Here is a 21009-nt window from a genome sequence, read left to right as displayed (position 1 = left end):
TTATGATGAGTAATTAGGTAGTTGACGTTGGTGTCTGTATTTACTCTGGCTACTCCCGTGCTATTTCTGACTGTAGCTATGATGGTAGCAGTAATGTAAAACTGATTTATAGCTCAAATATGCACATTTTTCGAACAAAACATAGATTTATTGTGTAACATGTTATAGGACTGTCATCTGAGGAAGTTGTTTCTAGGTTTGTTTGGTTGGATCTTGGTTAGTTAGGTTGGCTTTGTGCATGCTACCTGTGCTGTGAAAAATGTCTGGCCTCTTTTGTATTTGGTGGTGAACTAACATAAATATACGTGGTGTTTTCGCTGTAAAACATTTTAAAAATCGGACATGTTGGCTGGATTCACAAGATGTTTATCTTTCAAATGCTGTATTGGACTTGTTAATGTGTGAAAGTTAAATATAAAAAAAAAATAGATTTTGAATTTCGCGCCCTGCACTTGAGCTGGATGTTGTCATAAGTGTACCGACCTCGGGCTTGCAGCCCTTAAGTGTCAAAGGCTTTTATTGAGTTGATGCAAAGAGTCAATATTTGCAGTGTTGACCATTCTTTTTCAAGACCTCTGCAATCTGCCCTGGCATGCTGTCAATTAACTTCTGGGCCACATCCTGACTGATGGCAGCCCATTCTTGCATAATCCAATGCTTGGAGTTTGTCAGAATTTGTGGGGTTTTGTTTGTCCACCCGCCTCTTGAGGATTGACCACAAGTTCTCAATGGGATTAAGGTCTGGGGAGTTTCCTGGCCATGGACCCAAAATATTAATGTTTTGTTCCCCGAGCCACTTAGTTATAACTTTCGCCTTATGGCAAGGTGCTTCATCATGCTGGAAAAGGCATTGTTCGTCACCAAACTGTTCCTGGATGGTTGGGAGAAGTTGCTCTCGGAGGATGTGTTGGTACCATTCTTTATTCATGGCTGTGTTCTTAGGCAAAATTGTGAGTGAGCCCACTCCCTTGGCTGAGAAGCAACCCCACACATGAATGGTCTCAGGATGCTTTACTGTTGGCATGACACAGGACTGATGGTAGCGCTCACCTTGTCTTCTCCGGACAAGCTTTTTTTCGGATGCCCCAAACAATCGGAAAGGGGATTCATCAGAGAAAATTACTTGACCCCAGTCCTCAGCAGTCCAATCCCTGTACCTTTTGCATAATATCAGTCTGTCCCTGATGTTTTTCCTGGAGAGAAGTGGCTTCTTTGCTGCCCTTCTTGACACCAGGCCATCCTCCAAAAGTCTTCGCCTCACTGTGCGTGCAGATGCACTCACACCTGCCTGCTGCCATTCCTGAGCAAGCTCTATACTGGTGGTGGCCCGATCCCGCAGCTGACTCAACTTTAGGAGACGGTCCTGGTGCTTGCTGGACTTTCTTGGGCGCCCTGAAGCCTTCTTCACAACAATTGAACCGCTCTCCTTGAAGTTTCTTGATGATCCGATAAATGGTTGATTTAGGGGCAATCTTACTGGCAGCAATATCCTTGCCTGTGAAGCCCTTTTTGTGCAAAGCAATGATGACAGCACGTGTTTCCTTGCAGGTAACCATGGTTGACAGAGGAAGAACAATGATTCCAAGCACCACCCTCCTTTTGAAGCTTCCAGTCTGTTATTTGAACTCAATCAGCATGACAGAGTGATCTCCAGCCTTGTCCTCGTCAACACTCACACCTGTGTTAACGAGAGAATCACTGACATGATGTCAGCTGGTCCTTTCGTGGCAGGGCTGAAATGCAGTGGAAATGTTTTCAGTTCATTCAGTTCATTTGCATGGCAAAGAGGGACTTTGCAATAAATTGCAATTCATCTGATCACTCTTCATAACATTCTGGTGTATATGCAAATTGCCATCATACAAACTGAGGCAGCAGCCTTTGTGAAAAGTAATATTTGTGTCATTCTCAACACTTTTGGCCACGACTGTACACACACACACACACACACACACACACACACACACACACACACACACACACACACACACACACACACACACACACACACACACACACACACACACACACACACACACACACACACACACACACACACACACACACACACACACACACACACACACACACACACACACACACACACACACACTCACAAACATGAATATTTTTCATTGCGTGTAATATTCATGTTAAATTGTAGTTTTCTTCACACACACAGACATGTGTGGCACAGTATGGTGAGAGAAGAGAAATGGTATCTGTGCATCCCTGTTAGACTAACAATGTACAGAATTGACAGTAATTCACACCATGCCTCCTTCCCCCACTTACCCTCTGTGAGTGTTTTGATTATTGTGTTGTGTACATGTATATGACTGTGTGTGCATGTATATGACTGTGTGTACATGTATATGACTGTGTGTACATGTATATGACTGTGTGTACATGTATATGACTGTGTGTGCATGTATATGACTGTGTGTATATGTATATGACTGTGTGTACATGTATATGACTGTGTGTACATGTATATGACTGTGTGTACATGTATATGACTGTGTGTGCATGTATATGACTGTGTGTGCATGTATATGACTGTGTGTACATGTATATGACTGTGTGTACATGTATATGACTGTGTGTGCATGTATATGACTGTGTGTGCATGTATATGACTGTGTGTACATGTATATGACTGTGTGTACATGTATATGACTGTGTGTACATGTATATGACTGTGTGTGCATGTATATGACTGTGTGTACATGTATATGACTGTGTGTACATGTATATGACTGTGTGTACATGTATATGTGTACATGTATATGACTGTGTGTACATGTATATGACTGTGTGTGCATGTATATGACTGTGTGTACATGTATATGACTGTGTGTACATGTATATGACTGTGTGTACATGTATATGACTGTGTGTACATGTATATGACTGTGTGTACATGTATATGACTGTGTCTGAGTGTGTGACGGTTGCCCAGAAGAGTGATGTGAGAGAAAGGACCCTATAATCAGAGTATAAACAGCCTCTCCATCTAAGTGATCTATCCTGCCTGACGCTATATGGGGACACACAAGAGGCAGATCACTGAAACAATGACAAGGAGAAGGAGAAGGAGAGAGAAATAGAATGACACACACCTCCCCTCCCCTCTTCTCCCCTCTTCTCCCCTTTTCTCCCCTCTTCTCCCCTCTTCTCCCCTCTCCTCTCCTCTCTTCTCCTCTCCTCTCCCCTCCTCTCCCCTCTTCTCCTCTCCTCTCCTCTCCTCTCCTCACCTCTCCTCTCTTCTCCTCTCTTCTCCCCTCCCCCCCCCCTCCCCTCCCCTCCCCTCCCCTCCTCTCCTCTCCTCTCCTCTCCTCTCCTCTCCTCTCCTAAATGTCTCTATTGTCTGAAACTCCCCCTCTCCCTTTCTTTAATGTCTACCAGGGGCAGGGGCCACATTTCTCAGGCGGGAACTGATGAGGGAAGCCAGGTGGGGCTAGCGTTTAAAGCGTCGCACTGCCCGCTTCAAACAGTTCCCGGGGAATTATTTTATGAGAAGGGTGAAGGCTGCATGTGCGTGTCAGTGTGTATGAGTGTGTGCGCGCTCGCGTGTGCGTGTTCTGAAAATGAAGGTTGAGGCCTATCATATGAGTGTGTGTATAGAGAATGAAGACTCTCATTACAGAGCTGATGACAAACACACCAATGGGTTACCAGGTGTTTGTCTCTAATAGACAGCCTGTCTCTACCTGGAACAGAAGATACCAGGCCTTCTCTCCACCCCTATCTAAAGAAAACTACATGGGCCTTACAGGGAGGACAGACTGGATGGATACTGTATTATTTATTTAAATGGACTAAATTCTTCCACAGTCCTGTGAAGACCTGTGGAGGAGTAGGTAGTAAGTATAACCATGTCATGACGTTGCTAGTGAGAGGAGAGAGGGATTCGAGATACCACAGAGAGTGGAAGGAACACACGTCCAGAAGAACATGATGTCGGTTGGCCAGAGAGGCTTCAGATGCAGTCATTTAACAAGCTACGTTTCGACTTCGTCTTCATCAGGGTATCATGACCAACACTGCGGGTCACTACTTTATACCGTTTGGAAGGACCCACAGGTGTCTGTAATCATGTCTGGGTGTGGCTTGATGTCAATGGTTGATTTACAGATGTAAATAGAACATAGAAAAAACATAAATGGATAGCACAGGATCAGAGGTATCATTTGGCCACATAAGGCCTTCAAACATTTGCAATAGCAAAATCACAATAATCTGAAGGCATTCTTGTGATTAAACGCTTAAAATGTGCTAAATGCTCTGCAGCTGTGCATTTGATGTTCTAATTGAGTAGCTAGTTATCTAGCTAAGTGGTTATCTTCTTGGTAGAAGCAGAGAATCCCCTCCTCAATCAAGAGCCTTGCTGTCTAATGTTGTTGTGTGCAGCAAACTGGGAGTTGCATTTTTAAGTTACTTGTATAACTTTATGAGCTGGGATGTTTGTCCTGCAAATAGTTTGTCAGAGACTGTATAAAAATGCTTGTTAGCATTTAGCTATGCATTCGCTATGGGGTTTTACATTTGTTGGCATTACTAACCTTCGGATTAAAGAGGCTCACTGTGATTTGAAAATAGCCTGCTTGTGTTCAGTGCCGGTATTACAGGATATACCGGGATGGCACAAGGTCAGTATACATGCACACAAACACACACCCCCTTCTGACGGGCCAGACAAATGGAAAAACCCTTCTGGAGCGGACGGCCTGAGACCAGCAAGTTCAAGTGGAAAATCCCCCTCCTTTACCCCTCCTCCTTTCCAACCCCCTCCACTCTCTCCATCTAACGCCCCAGTGCCTCAGAATAAAAATGACAACACATTTCCAGAGGGGACGACACACACACACACACTTTGGGTACTTCAGAGAGAAGTGTAAGAGGCCGTTATCGACCCGCCTTCATTACTGATTTCACTCATGTTTCAAATCACAAAATAGAGTTTCACACTCCACTCCACCCAGACCCAAACCCTCCCTCTCCCTCCCCTCCCCACTATCCCTCCCTCCCTCCTCTCCCTCTCCCTCCCCACTATCCCTCCCTCCTCTCCCTCTCCATCCCCTCCCCACTATCCCTCCCTCCTCTCCCTCTCCATCCCCTCCCCACTATCCCTCCCTCCTCTCCCTCTCCCTCCCCTCCCCTCCCCACTATCCCACCCTCCCTCCTCTCCCTCTCCCTCCCCTCCCCACTATCCCTCCCTCCTCTCCCTCTCCATCCCCTCCCCACTATCCCTCCCTCCCCTCCCCTCCCTATCCCTCCCTCCTCTCCCTCTCCATCCCCTCCCCACTATCCCTCCCTCCTCTCCCCTCCCTCTCCATCCCCTCCCCACTATCCCTCCCTCCTCTCCCTCTCCATCCCCTCCCCACTATCCCTCCCTCCTCTCCCCTCCCTCTCCATCCCCTCCCCACTATCCCTCCCTCCCCTCCCTCTCCCTCCCGTCCCCACTATCCCTCCCTCCTCTCCCTCTCCATCCCCTCCCTCCTCTCCCTCTCCCCTCCCCACTATCCCTCCCTCCTCTCCCTCTCCATCCCCTCCCCACTATCCCTCCCTCCTCTCCCTCTCCCTCCCCTTCCCGCTATCCCTCCCTCCTCTCCCTCTCCCCTCCCCTCCCCACTATCCCTCCCTCCCCTCCCTCGCCATCCCCTCCCCACTATCCCTCCCTCCTCTCCCTCTCCATCCCCTCCCCACTATCCCTCCCTCCTCTCCCTCTCCATCCCCTCCCCACTATCCCTCCCTCCTCTCCCTCTCCATCCCCTCCCCACTATCCCTCTCCATCCCCTCCCCACTATCCCTCCCTCCTCTCCCTCTTCATCCTCCCTTCACTCCAGCACCAGAACAGAACTCTCCCCCTATATACCCCTATCCCTCTACCCCCATCCTCTTTTCACACACTGTCAATACACCATATAACCCCAATACCCCCCCCCCCCCCCCCATATCAAATAAAATGAGAAAAACTGCCAACTAAGCACTTTCATTGAGTGGACAAAAGGAGTGCTTTGGGAAAAACACTTTGGGGAAAAAAGCATAGAAACTGTCTGCAGGGCAAACTGTTTGAAGTGAAATAGGTCTTAGCCCCTGATTCACTGGCTGGCTCTGTAAGCTCTCAGAACTAGTCTGGGCTAACCTCAAATGAACTTAAACGGACCTTTTAGGTTATCAAAACAAGCTAACATGCCCAGTACGCATAGAGAAACAGTGGAGTCCTCACCCATAAACTTTCAGTTTAAGAATTACATGAAGTCATCAAGATTTAGTGGTGAACTTTATTTGAGGAAAGTCTGAATTAGATAAGTATGGCTTAGATAAGTCTGTTTCAGGCACAGGAGGTTGGTGGCACCTTAATTGGGGAGGACGGGCTCGTGGTAATGGCTGGAGTGGAATTAGTGGAATGGTATCAAATCCATCAAACATATAGTTTGATGCTATTCCATTCGCTCTGTTCCAGCCATTATTATGAGCCGTCCTCCCATCAGCAGCCTCCACTGGTTTCAGGGTCAGACTAGGGGTAAGGACTTGTCTATTCTGACACAAAGCAGAGTTCAATCTGATGTGACAGACACAAGTTGGGTGGAAAATGAACCGGGTTTAGCATTCACAAGTAATGCTAAAGACATTCTAAAGTAACCTGAAGTTCATCTAAACTAAGCAATGTGAAATCAACACTGTGTTCTTTTATTTAGTATCATTTGATCTGTGAAGGGGCCATAGCCCCCCCCCCCCCCCCCCCTGTTCTTTCTCTCTCCCTTAGTGCCGGTGCCAGGCTCTCTCCACTGACACAGAGAAGACCGGGAGGGAGGGAAGCTAATTAGCATTTCTCTAATGAGTCTTCATTTTTTCTAATTAAACAAGCTCCTTAATAATACATGAAAACAGGACATTCCACACACGCCAAGCTATTCGATTACACACACATACATACATGGTCTGGAGCCAAATGTGTGTGCCAATTGTGTGCGTGTGTGTGCCAACTGTACCAAACGTGTGTGTGTGCCAAGTGTGGGTGGCACAGACTGCATTGTGATGAGCATGTGTCAGGTCAGACAGAGAGACGTTACAGAAGGAATTACCACTGTAGCACTACAGAACACTACTTTTGACCACAGGGCTTTAGGGAATATGACGTCATTAAAGACATATTTCCGCTCGGTCCCAAACTTCCCCTATCATTAAAAAACTAATTTGAAAAAGTAATAATAATAATAAAAAAGGTGAGATATGAAGACATATAATGGGGAAAGGAAGGAGAGCAGTGGAACTTTCTCCCCTCTCTCTGTCTCTCTCCCTCTTCGTCACTCTCGCTCCCCCAGAGAGAAGAGAACCATCTAATTATCGAGCTCCAGAAGATTCCATTATTCGTTAGGCCTCATTTGCATGTGTGAGAGCCCAACCTGAGCAGCAGCCATTTTGTGCCTGAAGTGAGTCGCTGTGTCACCAGTCGCTCAGTCGCTCCTCTGAATTGACTGGATTAAATGCCTTTTCCCCTGCAGCACTCACTCACACACCCTCTCACTCATTCTTCCTCTCTGCCATTGTATGATTGCATCAATTACTTCAGTGGAGCTACCAAGATATGAAATTATAAAGGTGCTGTTGAGCTTATAGTCACTTGGAACAGAGCGAGAGAGAGAGAGGAGACAGGAGAGAGGAGAGAGGAGAGAGGAGAGAGGAGAGAGGAGAGAGGAGAGAGGAGAGAGAGAGAAGAGAGAGAGAGAGAGAGAGAGAGAGAGAGAGAGAGAGAGAGAGAGAGAGAGAGAGAGAGAGAGAGAGAGAGAGAGAGAGAGAGAGAGAGAGAGAGAGAGAGAGGCGAGAGGAGACAGAAGACAGAGAGAGGGAGGAGAGAGAGAGAAGAGAGAGAGAGAGAGAGAGAGAGAGAGCAGAGAGAGAGAGAGAGAGGGGAGACAGGAGACATAGAGAGGGAGAAGAGAGAGAGAGAGAGAGAGGAGAGAGGAGACAGGAGACGGAGAGATGGAGGTATGGGAAGGGGGACCTGAGGTACAGGCAGGGTAAACTGAGGTACAGGCAGGGGGAACTGAGGTACAGGGAGGGGACACTGAGGTACAGGCAGGGGTGACTGAGGTACAGGCAGGCGGAACTGAGGAACAGGCAGGGGAACTGAGGTACATGCAGGGGGAACTGAGGTACAGGCAGGGGGAACTGAGGAACAGGCAGGGGAACTGAGGTACATGCAGGGGAAACTGAGGTACAGGCAGGGGGAACTGAGGTACAGGGAGGGGACACTGAGGTACAGGCAGGGGTGACTGAGGTACAGGGAGGGGACACTGAGGTTCAGGCAGGGGTGACTGAGGTACAGGCAGGGGACACTGAGGTACAGGCAGGGGAAACTGAGGTACAGGCGGGGGGAACTGAGGTACAGGCAGGGGTGACTGAGGTACAGGCAGGGGGAACTGAGGTACAGGCAGGGGGAACTGAGGTACAGGGAGGGGACACTGAGGTACAGGCAGGGGTGACTGAGGTACAGACAGGGGGAACTGAGGAACAGGCAGGGGAACTGAGGTACATGCAGGTGGAACTGGGGTACAGGCCAGGGGAACTGGGGTACAGGTAGGGGAACTGAGGTACAGGCAGGGGGAACTGAGGTACATGCAGGTGGAACTGGGGTACAGGCAGGGGGAACTGGGGTACAGGCAGGGGGAACTGAGGTACAGGCAGGGGGAACTGAGGAACAGGCAGGGGAACTGAGGTACATGCAGGTGGAACTGGGGTACAGGCAGGGGGAACTGGGGTACAGGCAGGGAGAACTGAGGTACAGGCAGGGGGAACTGAGGTACAGGTAGGGGACCAGATGGGCAGGTAGGGGAACTGAGGTACAGGCAGGGGGAACTGAGGTACAGGCAGGGGGAACTGAGGTACAGGCAGGGGGAACTGAGGTACAGGCAGGGGAAACTGAGGTACAGGCAGGGGGAACTGAGGTACAGGGAGGGGACACTGAGGTACAGGCAGGGGTGACTGAGGTACACGCAGGGGGAACTGAGGAACAGGCAGGGGAACTGAGGTACAGGCAGGGGACACTGAGGTACAGGCGGGGGGAACTGAGGTACAGGCAGCGGGAACTGAGGTACAGGTAGGGGGAACAGAGGGGCAGGTAGGGGGAAATGAGGTACAGGTAAGGGGACCAGAGGGGCAGGTAGGGGAACTGAGGTACAGGCAGGGGGAACTGAGGTACAGGCAGGGGGAACTGAGGTACAGGCGGGGGAAACTGAGGTACAGGCAGGGGGAACTGAGGTACAGGGAGGGGACACTGAGGTACAGGCAGGGGTGACTGAGGTACAGGCAGGGGGAACTGAGGAACAGGCAGGGGAACTGAGGTACATGCAGGGGGAACTGGGGAACAGGCAGGGTGAACTGAGGTACAGGCAGGGGGAACTGAGGTACAGGGAGGGGACACTGGGGTACAGGCAGGGGGAACTGAGGTACAGGTAGGGGAACTGAAGTACAGGCAGAGGGAACTGAGGTACATGCAGGTGGAACTGGGGTACAGGCAGGGGGAACTGGGGTACAGGCAGGGGGAACTGAGGTACAGGCAGGGGGAACTGAGGAACAGGCAGGGGAACTGAGGTACATGCAGGTGGAACTGGGGTACAGGCAGGGGGAACTGGGGTACAGGCAGGGGGAACTGAGGTACAGGTAGGGGAACTGAGGTACAGGCAGGGGGAACTGAGGTACAGGTAGGGGACCAGATGGGCAGGTAGGGGAACTGAGGTACAGGCAGGGGGAACTGAGGTACAGGCAGGGGGAACTGAGGTACAGGCAGGGGGAACTGAGGTACAGGCAGGGGAACTGAGGTACAGGCAGGGGGAACTGAGGTACAGGGAGGGGACATTGAGGTACAGGCAGGGGTGACTGAGGTACACGCAGGGGGAACTGAGGAACAGGCAGGGGAACTGAGGTACAGGCAGGGGACACTGAGGTACAGGCGGGGGGAACTGAGGTACTGGCAGCGGGAACTGAGGTACAGGTAGGGGGAACAGAGGGGCAGGTAGGGGGAACTGAGGTACAGGTAAGGGGACCAGAGGGGCAGGTAGGGGAACTGAGGTACAGGCAGGGGGAACTGAGGTACAGGCAGGGGGAACTGAGGTACAGGCAGGGGAAACTGAGGTACAGGCAGGGGGAACTGAGGTACAGGGAGGGGACACTGAGGTACAGGCAGGGGTGACTGAGGTACAGGCAGGGGGAACTGAGGAACAGGCAGGGGAACTGAGGTACATGCAGGGGGAACTGGGGAACAGGCAGGGTGAACTGAGGTACAGGTAGGGGAACTGAGGTACAGGCAGGGGACACTGGGGTACAGGCGGGGGGAACTGAGGTACAGGCAGGGGGAACTGAGGTACAGGTAGGGGGAACAGAGGGGCAGGTAGGGGGAACTGAGGTACAGGCAGGGGGAACTGAAGTAGAGGCAGGGGGAACTGAAGTACAGGCAGGGGGAACTGAGGTACAGGCACGGGGAACTGAGGTACAGGCAGGGGAACTGAGGTACAGGCAGGGGGAACTGAGGTACAGGCAGGGGGAACTGAGGTACAGGCAGGGGAACTGAGGTACAGGCAGGGGAACTGAGGTACAAGCAGGGGGAACTAAGTTACAGGCGGGGGGAACTGAGGTACAGGCAGGGGGAACTGAGGTACAGGCAGGGGGAACTGAGGTACAGGTAGGGGGAACAGAGGGGCAGGTAGGGGGCACTGAGGTACAGGCACGGGGAACTGAGGTACAGGCAGGGGGAACTGAGGTACAGGCAGGGGAACTGAGGTACAGGCAGGGGAACTGAGGTACAGGCAGGGGGAACTGAGGTACAGGCAGGGGGAACTGAGGTACAGGCAGGGGAACTGAGGTACAGGCAGGGGGAACTGAGGTACAGGCAGGGGAACTGAGGTACAGGCAGGGGAAACTGAGGTACAGGCAGGGGGAACTGAGGTACAGGCAGGGGGAACTGAAGTACAGGCAGGGGGAACTGAGGTACAGGCAGGGGGAACTGAGGTACAGGCAGGGGAACTGAGGTACAGGCAGGGGGAACTAAGGTACAGGCAGGGGGAACTGAGGTACAGGCAGGGGAACTGAGGTACAGGCAGGGGAACTGAGGTACAAGCAGGGGGAACTGAGGTACAGGCGGGGGGAACTGAGGTACAGGCAGGGGGAACTGAGGTACAGGCAGGGGGAACTGAGGTACAGGTAGGGGGAACAGAGGGGCAGGTAGGGGGCACTGAGGTACAGGCACGGGGAACTGAGGTACAGGCAGGGGGAACTGAGGTACAGGCAGGGGAACTGAGGTACAGGCAGGGGAACTGAGGTACAGGCAGGGGGAACTGAGGTACAGGCAGGGGGAACTGAGGTACAGGCAGGGGAACTGAGGTACAGGCAGGGGGAACTGAGGTACAGGCAGGGGAACTGAGGTACAGGCAGGGGAAACTGAGGTACAGGCAGGGGGAACTGAGGTACAGGCAGGGGGATCTGAGGTACAGGCAGGGGGAACTGAGGTACAGGCAGGGGGAACTGAGGCGAGACACGAACAAACAAGACAAATTAGAGCGAGAGGGAAATGGAGTAAAAGAGAGAGAATGAGCGAAAGAGAAGAGGGTAAACAACAGAGAAGTGGGCGATAGGCAGAGAATGTAGATGAGCAAGCGACCAAAAAGAGAGAGAATGAGATAGCCATCGAGAGAACGATAAATGCCCAAGGGCTTGAGACAAAACTCTGTGAAAATCTGTGTGTGTGTGTTATCACATTTATCTTATACAGTGAGGTATAAGTTGTGAATAAATTAATTCCTTTGGGGCCAATCTGTTATGGAAGAATCCGTTGTTCCAGCTCTATCCTGCCTCAGTTTGTTAGCTAACTTCACTAGACCTCAGAATGTCATATCTTCATCTTCCTCTTTTCTTTTTTCTCTTCTCTGTTCTTCTTCTCTGCAGTGGTAGCAGTGAGTGAGAGTTTAATGTAATTATTGATGTTTGTTTATGAACAGAGCGCTGCACTAACGAGAGACCCTAACGAGAGACCCTAACGAGAGACCCTAACGAGAGACCCTAACGAGAGACCCTAACGAGAGACCCCAACAAGAGACCCTAACGAGAGACCCTAACAAGAGACCCTAACAAGAGACCCTAACGAGAGACCCTAACGAGAGACCCCAACAAGAGACCCTAACGAGAGACCCTAACGAGAGACCCTAACAAGAGACCCTAACGAGAGACCCTAACGAGAGACCCCAACAAGAGACCCTAACGAGAGACCCTAATGAGAGACCCTAACGAGAGACCCTAACAAGAGACCCTAACGAGAGACCCTAACGAGAGACCCCAACAAGAGACCCTAACGAGAGACCCTAACGAGACCCTAACGAGAGACCCCAACAAGAGACCCTAACGAGAGACCCTAACAAGAGACCCTAACAAGAGACCCTAACGAGAGACCCTAACGAGAGACCCTAACGAGAGACCCCAACAAGAGACCCTAACGAGAGACCCTAACGAGAGACCCTAACGAGAGACCCCAACAAGAGACCCTAACGAGAGACCCCAACAAGAGACCCTAACGAGAGACCCTAACGAGAGACCCTAACGAGAGACCTTAACGAGAGACCCCAACAAGAGACCCTAACGAGAGACCCTAACGAGAGACCCTAACGAGAGACCCTAACAAGAGACCCTAACGAGAGACCCTAACGAGAGACCCTAACAAGAGACCCTAACAAGAGACCCTAACGAGAGACCCTAACGAGAGGCCCTAACGAGAGACCCTAACGAGAGACCCTAACGAGAGACCTTAACGAGAGACCCTAACGAGAGACCCTAACGAGAGACCTTAACGAGAGACCCTAACGAGAGACCCTAACGAGAGACCCTAACGAGAGACCCTAACGAGAGACCCCGCTGTTGGACCAGAATGGCCGTCACCTCTGAGCTACACCCCTTCATCCTGACAACAGAACAAAACCTCCTCCTCTCCCTTCCTCCTTTATATTGTTCTTTATTATGATACTCTTTGCTTTAGACAAGTTATTTATTTGGACCTAACAAGTGTCCCAGTCTGAGGCACAGTAATATGAGTGTAATGTTTGCGTGTGCATTAGTGAAAAGAGAAAAGTGTTTGTCTGTCAGTGGGGATCCTGCACTCTAGCTAACCCCACACTTTCTACTCACTGAGGAATTCAGCTCTGAAAACAGCCTAGTGCCCCGTCACTACAAAGACCCCTTTCACAGAGAGAGAGAGAGAGAGAGAGAGAGAGAGAGAGAGAGAGAGAGAGAGAGAGAGAGAGAGAGAGAGAGAGAGAGAGAGAGAGAGAGAGAGAGAGAGAGAGAGAGAGAGAGAGATGGTAGGCTTCGAGGGGACTCCTATGGTAGGTTCACCTATAGCTCATCTCTTGGCAGTAGCACTGTAGACTACTTTATCACTGACCTCAACCCAGAGTCTCTCAGAGCGTTCACAGTCAGCCCACTGACACCCCTATCAGACCACAGCAAAATCACAGTCTACTTGAACAGAGCAATACTCAATCATGAGGCATCAAAGCCAAAGGAACTGAGTAACATTAAGAAATGCTATAGATGGAAGGAATGCAGTTTGGAAACCTACCAAAAAACAATTAGGCAACAGCAAATTCAATCCCTTTTAGACAACTTCCTGGGTAAAATGTTCCACTGCAATAGTGAAGGTGTAAACTTGGCAGTAGAAAATCTTAACAGTATATTTGACCTCTCAGCTTCCCTATCAAATCTAAAAATCTCAAATAGAAAACCGAAGAAAATGAACAACAATGACAAATGGTTTGATAAAGAATGCAAAAATCTAAGAAATAAATTGAGGAACCTGTCCAACCAAAAACATAGAGACCCGGAAAACCTGAGTCTACGCCTTCACTATGGCGAATCACTAAAACAATACAGAAATACACTACGGAAAAAGAAGGAACAGCACGTCAGAAATCAGCTCAATGTAATTGAAGACTCCATAGACTCTAACCAATTCTGGGAAAATTGGAAAACACTAAACAAACAACAACACGAAGAATTATCTATCCAAAATGGAGATGTATGGGTAAACCACTTCTCCAATCTTTTTGGCTCTATAACAAAGAATAAAGAACAAAAACATATACATGATCAAATACAAATCCTAGAATCAACTATTAAAGACTACCAGAACCCATTGGATTCTCCAATTACCTTGAATGAGTTACAGGACAAAATAAAAACCCTCAAACCCAAAAAGGCCTGTGGTGTTGATGGTATCCTTAATGAAATGATCAAATATACAGACAACAAATTCCAATTGGCTATACTAAAACTCTTTAACATCGTCCTTAGCTCTGGCATCTTCCCCAATATTTGGAACCAAGGACTGATCACCCCAATCCACAAAAGTGGAGACAAATTTGACCCCAATAACTACCGTGGAATATGCGTCAACAGTAACCTTGGGAAAATACTCTGCATTATCATTAACAGCAGACTCGTACATTTCCTCAATGAAAACAATGTACTGAGCAAATGTCAAATTGGCTTTTTACCAAATTACCGTACAACAGACCATGTATTCACCCTACACACCCTAATTGACAACCAAACAAACCAAAACAAAGGCAAAGTCTTCTCATGCTTTGTTGATTTCAAAAAAGCCTTCGACTCAATTTGGCATGAGGGTCTGCTATACAAATTGATGGAAAGTGGTGTTGGGGGTAAAACATACGACATTATAAAATCCATGTACACAAACAACAAGTGTGCGGTTAAAATTGGCAAAAAACACACACATTTCTTCACACAGGGTCGTGGGGTGAGACAGGGATGCAGCTTAAGCCCCACCCTCTTCAACATATATATCAACGAATTGGCGCGGGCACTAGAACAGTCTGCAGCACCCGGTCTCACCCTACTAGAATCCGAAGTCAAATGTCTACTGTTTGCTGATGATCTGGTGCTTCTGTCACCAACCAAGGAGGGCCTACAGCAGCACCTAGATCTTCTGCACAGATTCTGTCAGACCTGGGCCCTGACAGTAAATCTCAGTAAGACCAAAATAATGGTGTTCCAAAAAAGGTCCAGTCACCAGGATCACAAATTCCATCTAGACACCGTTGCCCTAGAGCACACAAAAAACTATACATACCTCGGCCTAAACATCAGCACCACAGGTAACTTCCACAAAGCTGTGAACGATCTGAGAGACAAGGCAAGAAGGGCCTTCTATGCCATCAAAAGGAACATAAATTTCAACATACCAATTAGGATCTGGCTAAAAATACTTGAATCAGTCATAGAGCCCATTGCCCTTTATGGTTGTGAGGTCTGGGGTCCGCTCACCAACCAAGATTTCACAAAATGGGACAAACACCAAATTGAGACTCTGCATGCAGAATTCTGCAAAAATATCCTCCGTGTACAACGTAGAACACCAAATAATGCATGCAGAGCAGAATTAGGCCGATACCCACTAATTATCAAAATCCAGAAAAGAGCCGTTAAATTCTACAACCACCTAAAAGGAAGCGATTCCCAAACCTTCCATAACAAAGCCATCACCTACAGAGAGATGAACCTGGAGAAGAGTCCCCTAAGCAAGCTGGTCCTAGGGCTCTGTTCACAAACACAAACACACCCCACAGAGCCCCAGGACAACAGCACAATTAGACCCAACCAAATCATGAGAAAACAAAAAGATAATTACTTGACACATTGGAAAGAATTAACAAAAAAACAGAGCAAACTAGAATGCTATTTGGCCCTAAACAGAGAGTACACAGTGGCAGAATACCTGACCACTGTGACTGACCCAAACTTAAGGAAAGCTTTGACTATGTACAGACTCAGTGAGCATAGCCTTGCTATTGAGAAAGGCCGCCGTAGGCAGACATGGCTCTCAAGAGAAGACAGGCTATGTGCACACTGCCCACAAAATGAGGTGGAAACTGAGCTGCACTTCCTAACCTCCTGCCCAATGTATGACCATATTAGAGAGACATATTTCCCTCAGATTACACAGATCCACAAAGAATTCGAAAACAAATCCAATTTTGATAAACTCCCATATCTACTGGGTGAAATTCCACAGTGTGCCATCACAGCAGCAAGATTTGTGACCTGTTGCCACAAGAAAAGGGCAACCAGTGAAGAACAAACACCACTGTAAATACAACCCATATTTATGTTTATTTATTTTAACTTGTGTGCTTTAACCATTTGTACATTGTTACAACACTGCATATATATAATATGACATTTGTAATGTCTTTATTGTTTTGAAACTTCTGTATGTGTAATGTTTACTGTTCATTTTTATTGTTTATTTGACTTTTGTATATTACCTACCTCACTTGCTTTGGCAATGTTAACACATGTTTCCCATGCCAATAAAGCCCCTTGAATTGAATTGAATTGAATTGAGAGAGAGAGAGAGAGAGAGGGGGGGGGAGAGAGAGAGAGAGAGAGAGAGGGAGACGGAGAGAGGGAGAAAGTGAGAGAGAGAGAGAGAGAGAGAAAGACATAGGAAGACAGAGAGAGGGAGAAAGAGAGAGAGAAAGACATAGGAAGACAGAGAGAGGGAGAAAGAGAGAGAGAAAGACATAGGAAGACAGAGAGAGGGAGAGAGAGAGAGAGAAAGACATAGGAAGACAGAGAGAGGGAGAGAGAGAGAGAGAAAGACATAGGAAGACAGAGAGAGGGAGAAAGAGAGAGAGAAATACATAGGAAGACAGAGAGAGGGAGAGAGAGATAGAGAGAAAGACATAGGAAGACAGAGAGAGGGAGAAAGAGAGAGATGCGTACTGTGTGTGTTTGAGTGCGTGTGTTTGTGTGCGTGTTCTGACCTGCACCGGGCTCTGTTTCACCTCGTTGCTGCTGGGAGAGTTGAGTCCAGAGGCCTGTTGGAGGAGGAACTGTCTGGCTGCCTGCAGGGCCTGGTGGTGGGGGAGAGAGAGAGAGAGAGAGAGAGAGAGAGAGAGAGAGAGAGAGAGAGAGAGAGAGAGAGAGAGAGAGAGAGAGAGAGAGAGAGAGAGAGAGAGAGAGAGAGAGAGAGAGAGAGAGAGAGAGAGAGAGAAAGAGAGAGGGATTTTTATTGTTTATTTCATTTTTGTTTATCCATTTCACTTGCTTTGGCAATGTAAAAATATGTTTTTCATGCCAATAAAGCCACTTGAATTGAATTGAAATGAGAGAGAAAGAGAGGTGGGGCTAGACAATGAGGAGGGTCTCAACCTGGCACCTCATAACCCTTTCAACAGATGTATTCACACACACCCACACACACCCCCACACACACCCACACACACCCACACACACACACACACACACACACACACACACACACACACACACACACACACACACACACACACACCCACACACACACACACACACACACACACACACACACACACACACACACACACACACACACACACACACACACACACACACACACACAGGTATGGTAACTCACTACTCACAGACACACACTAGTAACCACACACTCAGACATGGCAGCCTGCCACACACACACACACACACACACACACACACACACACACACACACACACCATACCCCAGTGCCCACTCCCTCTGCCAAGCTGCCATGTCTGATTTCCTCAACACCAGAGAATCCCACCTGGCATAACACTGTGTGTGGTTCTCCCTCCTTTTCTCTCCTCCCTGCCTCTTCCCTCACTTGACTGCACCCTTCCTGTGTGTCTTTTCCCTTCCATAACCATCTCCCATTGCATCCTCCCCTCTTCCCCCTCCTTTCCCCTCACCCTGCTTCTCCCTTCTTCATTCCCCATCTCCCTCTCTACAACTCTCTATCAGGGTGCCAAGTGGGCTCTTTGCATCCACTCAGGGTAAAGTGTGTCAGTGAATATGTGTGTGAGCCAATGTGGTGTGAATCTGTGTCCTAGAGTTTTGACACACTGTTCCTCCATCCTACCCTCTCTCTACCTCCTTTTCACTCTCCTTCCTTATTTTGCTGCCCTCAAGTGCTGCCTATTCACACTATCCCTACAAACAGCAAAAAATAGGCATTCCTCCCGCTCTCTCCCTCCCTCCCCTTTTCTCTCTCCTTTCATCCCTCTATTATTCCTTGTCCTTTTCCCCTCAGGGTGTGTGTGGAGACAGTCTTTCTGGCAGGGTGAGAGTTCCCGAGGCCATGTCTCTGTTTGAACACATGAGAGAGAGGTCTCAATCTAGTGTCCAAAACACGCAGACAGAACCAAGTACACGCACATACACACACATACACACACACATACACACCACACACATACACACATCATAAATCAGCACAGAGAAACGGGGAGGAGGAGGGGTGAGACAGCAGGATGCACATTGGCTTCCTGACTCTCTGAAAGGGGGGGAAGGTTACTCAGTAAATATTGATTCATATGAAAAAATGTGGGATGTGGCTGCCCAATCTAACGGACAGAGAACTGTAATGTGGAGTGACACACCGTGTTACCCTAAACTGGAACCTATTACTCAATCAGCTTTCTGAGAAAACAATCATTTCACAAGTCTGTTGTATCGTATATTGTTATTGATATTACTAATAGTTCCCTAATATCTGTCCTGTGGCTGTAATAGTGGGTTGGCTAGAACTGAGAGTGTGAAAAGACAGAGGGAGAAGGAGAAGGAGAGAGGGAGGAGGAGAGAAGGAGAAGGAGAGAGGGAGAAGGAGAGGAGAGAGAGGGGAGAGAGAGAGAGGAGAGAGAGAGAGAGTAGAGAGAGAGAGGAGAGAGAGAGAGAGAGAGAGAGGAGAGAGAGAGGAGAGAGAGGGAGAGAGAGAGAGAGAGAGAGGAGAGAGAGAGAGAGAGAGAGGGAGGAGAGAGTAGAGAGAGAGTAGAGAGAGAGAGGGAGGAGAGAGAGAGGAGAGAGAGGGAGGAGAGAGAGAGAGATTGGAGAGAGAGAGGAGAGAGAGAGAGAGGGAGAAAGAGAGAGTAGAGAGAGAGAGGAGAGAGAGAGGAGAGAGAGAGGGAGGAGAGAGAGGAGAGAGAGCGAGAGAGAGGGAGAAGAGAGAGAGAGTAGAGAGAGAGAGAGAGGAGAGAGAGAGGGAGGAGAGAGAGGAGAGAGAGATAGAGGAGAGAGAGATAGAGGAGAGAGAGAGAGGAGAGAGAGATACTATAGAGGAGGCCCCTGTGTACAATCACATTCATGGCCTAAGTATAGAAAACCCTCTGCATCAAACACACTTGCTACTTTTGCTGAGACCGCAATTAAAATACACACCCACTCATGTCACACACCACACACACACTACACACACCCACCCACCCATGTCACACACCACACACACACACAACACACACGCCTTCACGCTTAAAGAACACTGTAAGACTACCCCTGGAACCCCCTCCCATATGTTGGTTTGACCTGAGCTTTGGCGGCACACAAAAACGTGCCCACACACACGCACACACACACACAAAATACACACACATATACGGACCGCCCAGCTTTCTGGCATGTGGTGTGAATTACTCCTCACAGTCTTTGTATCAGCTCAAGCAGACGTGTGTGTGTGTTGGCCCGAGCAGACACGTCTGGCAACAATAATGGACAATTCTGTCCAAATTACCTCCCTGATTACCACTATATTAAAGAGGCATTTATGGCTTTCACTAACACTACTACCACGCAGAGGTGATGCCTGTCTCCTCTAACCCTCCTCTCCTCTGTGTGTATCCTGCAGTAGGTGATGTCTCGTCTCATTTCCTAGAATTGATAGCTGTTTGAGTCAAAATAGCGTTCAAGTACAAAACTAAACTGGATGGTAAACTTTCATTTCCTTTACTGTAATATTGGCAACACTTCTTTGTTTGATGTAAAATGGGGCAGAATGCAATAGTTTCACTACTTGTCTTTCTTTCTTTCACACCTCAAAAAACAGAATAGTTACTTTACATCCAGTTCACAACTTAGAAAAGAGCACCCATTTAGTTTCGCTCTCTTTCTTGGCCTGACACCTCTTCTCCTCTTTTTCCCTGACCCCAGCATGCACTTGCATTGTAGAGTAACCCCCCTCCCCCTCTCTCTCTAACCACTGTGGCATTCTTGCGGGGCGCACTGCACCTTTAAAGAAAATATGAGGGAGGCCTGAGAGGGAGGCCCAACAACAGAGTCTTTGTGCTGCTGCTGCTGAACACACACACAGACACACAGACACACACACACACACACACACACACACACACACACACACACACACACACACACACACACACACACACACACACACACACACACACACACGCCCCCCCCCCCCCCCACTGGTGTCAGAAATGTTTTATTAGAGGAGAGGAGGGAGGAAGGGAGAGGTGGAGGGAGGAAGGGAGAGGGGAAGGAGGGTGAGGGGGTCATAGTTCAGCTTGGAGACCTGAGTCTACCGTGTCTGTGTTCTTCTGACTCGTCACCCCCCCTCCCGTAAATCATCGCCCCTGACACAACCTTTAATAACAGTGCATTTTTTAATTCAGCAGGATCACACACTCATACAGACACACCCACGAGCCGGACGCTTTTTGTCCCCTCTTTAACAGGCTTTTGAAAAATGGCTGACAAATACATTTCTTCTCTTTGATTGGGCCGAGAGAGAGAGGGGGGGGGGGGTTGGATAGAGGGCCCATTAGAAGAAAAGGAGGGGCAATTAATTTATGTATGTGTGTGTGTGTGTGTGTGTGTGTGTGTGTGTGTGTGTGTGTGTGTGTGTGTGTGTGTGTGTGTGTGTGTGTGTGTGTGTGTGTGTGTGTGTCTGTGCGTGCATGCGTGTTTGTCCATGCACACACGTGTGTTAAGAGTTTGTGAGTGTGTGAAAACACTTCTCAGAGAGTGGATTCCATCCCTCCACCCGTTGCTGGAGGGTACATATGATGACAAATATGCAACAACAAACAGAGCTAGGGCAGACCTCTCCCTGCGTGCCTCTCCCAGGCTTTGTTTGTGTGTGCTAGTATGTGTGTGTGCGTGCGTGTGCGCGAGTGTCTATGTGTGTG

The 21009-nt window shown here is 48.8% G+C and overlaps 1 protein-coding gene across 9 annotated transcripts in view; it reads right to left on the bottom strand.

Annotated features, from left to right (window-relative positions):
* The window catches only part of LOC139558886 (forkhead box protein P4-like), a 168172-nt gene that overhangs the window by 59655 nt on the left and 87508 nt on the right, over window positions 1-21009 (bottom strand). For all 9 annotated transcript variants that reach the window (XM_071374402.1, XM_071374415.1, XM_071374423.1 and 6 more), the window contains exon 3: window positions 16839-16928. In XM_071374402.1, coding sequence (XP_071230503.1) covers window positions 16839-16928 — 90 coding nt within the window. The remainder of the gene's footprint in view (window positions 1-16838; window positions 16929-21009) is intronic.

This window comes from Salvelinus alpinus, chromosome 2 (assembly GCF_045679555.1).
Source record: "Salvelinus alpinus chromosome 2, SLU_Salpinus.1, whole genome shotgun sequence".
NCBI lineage: Eukaryota > Metazoa > Chordata > Actinopteri > Salmoniformes > Salmonidae > Salvelinus > Salvelinus alpinus.
This window is presented reverse-complemented; position numbering and strand designations above follow the sequence as displayed.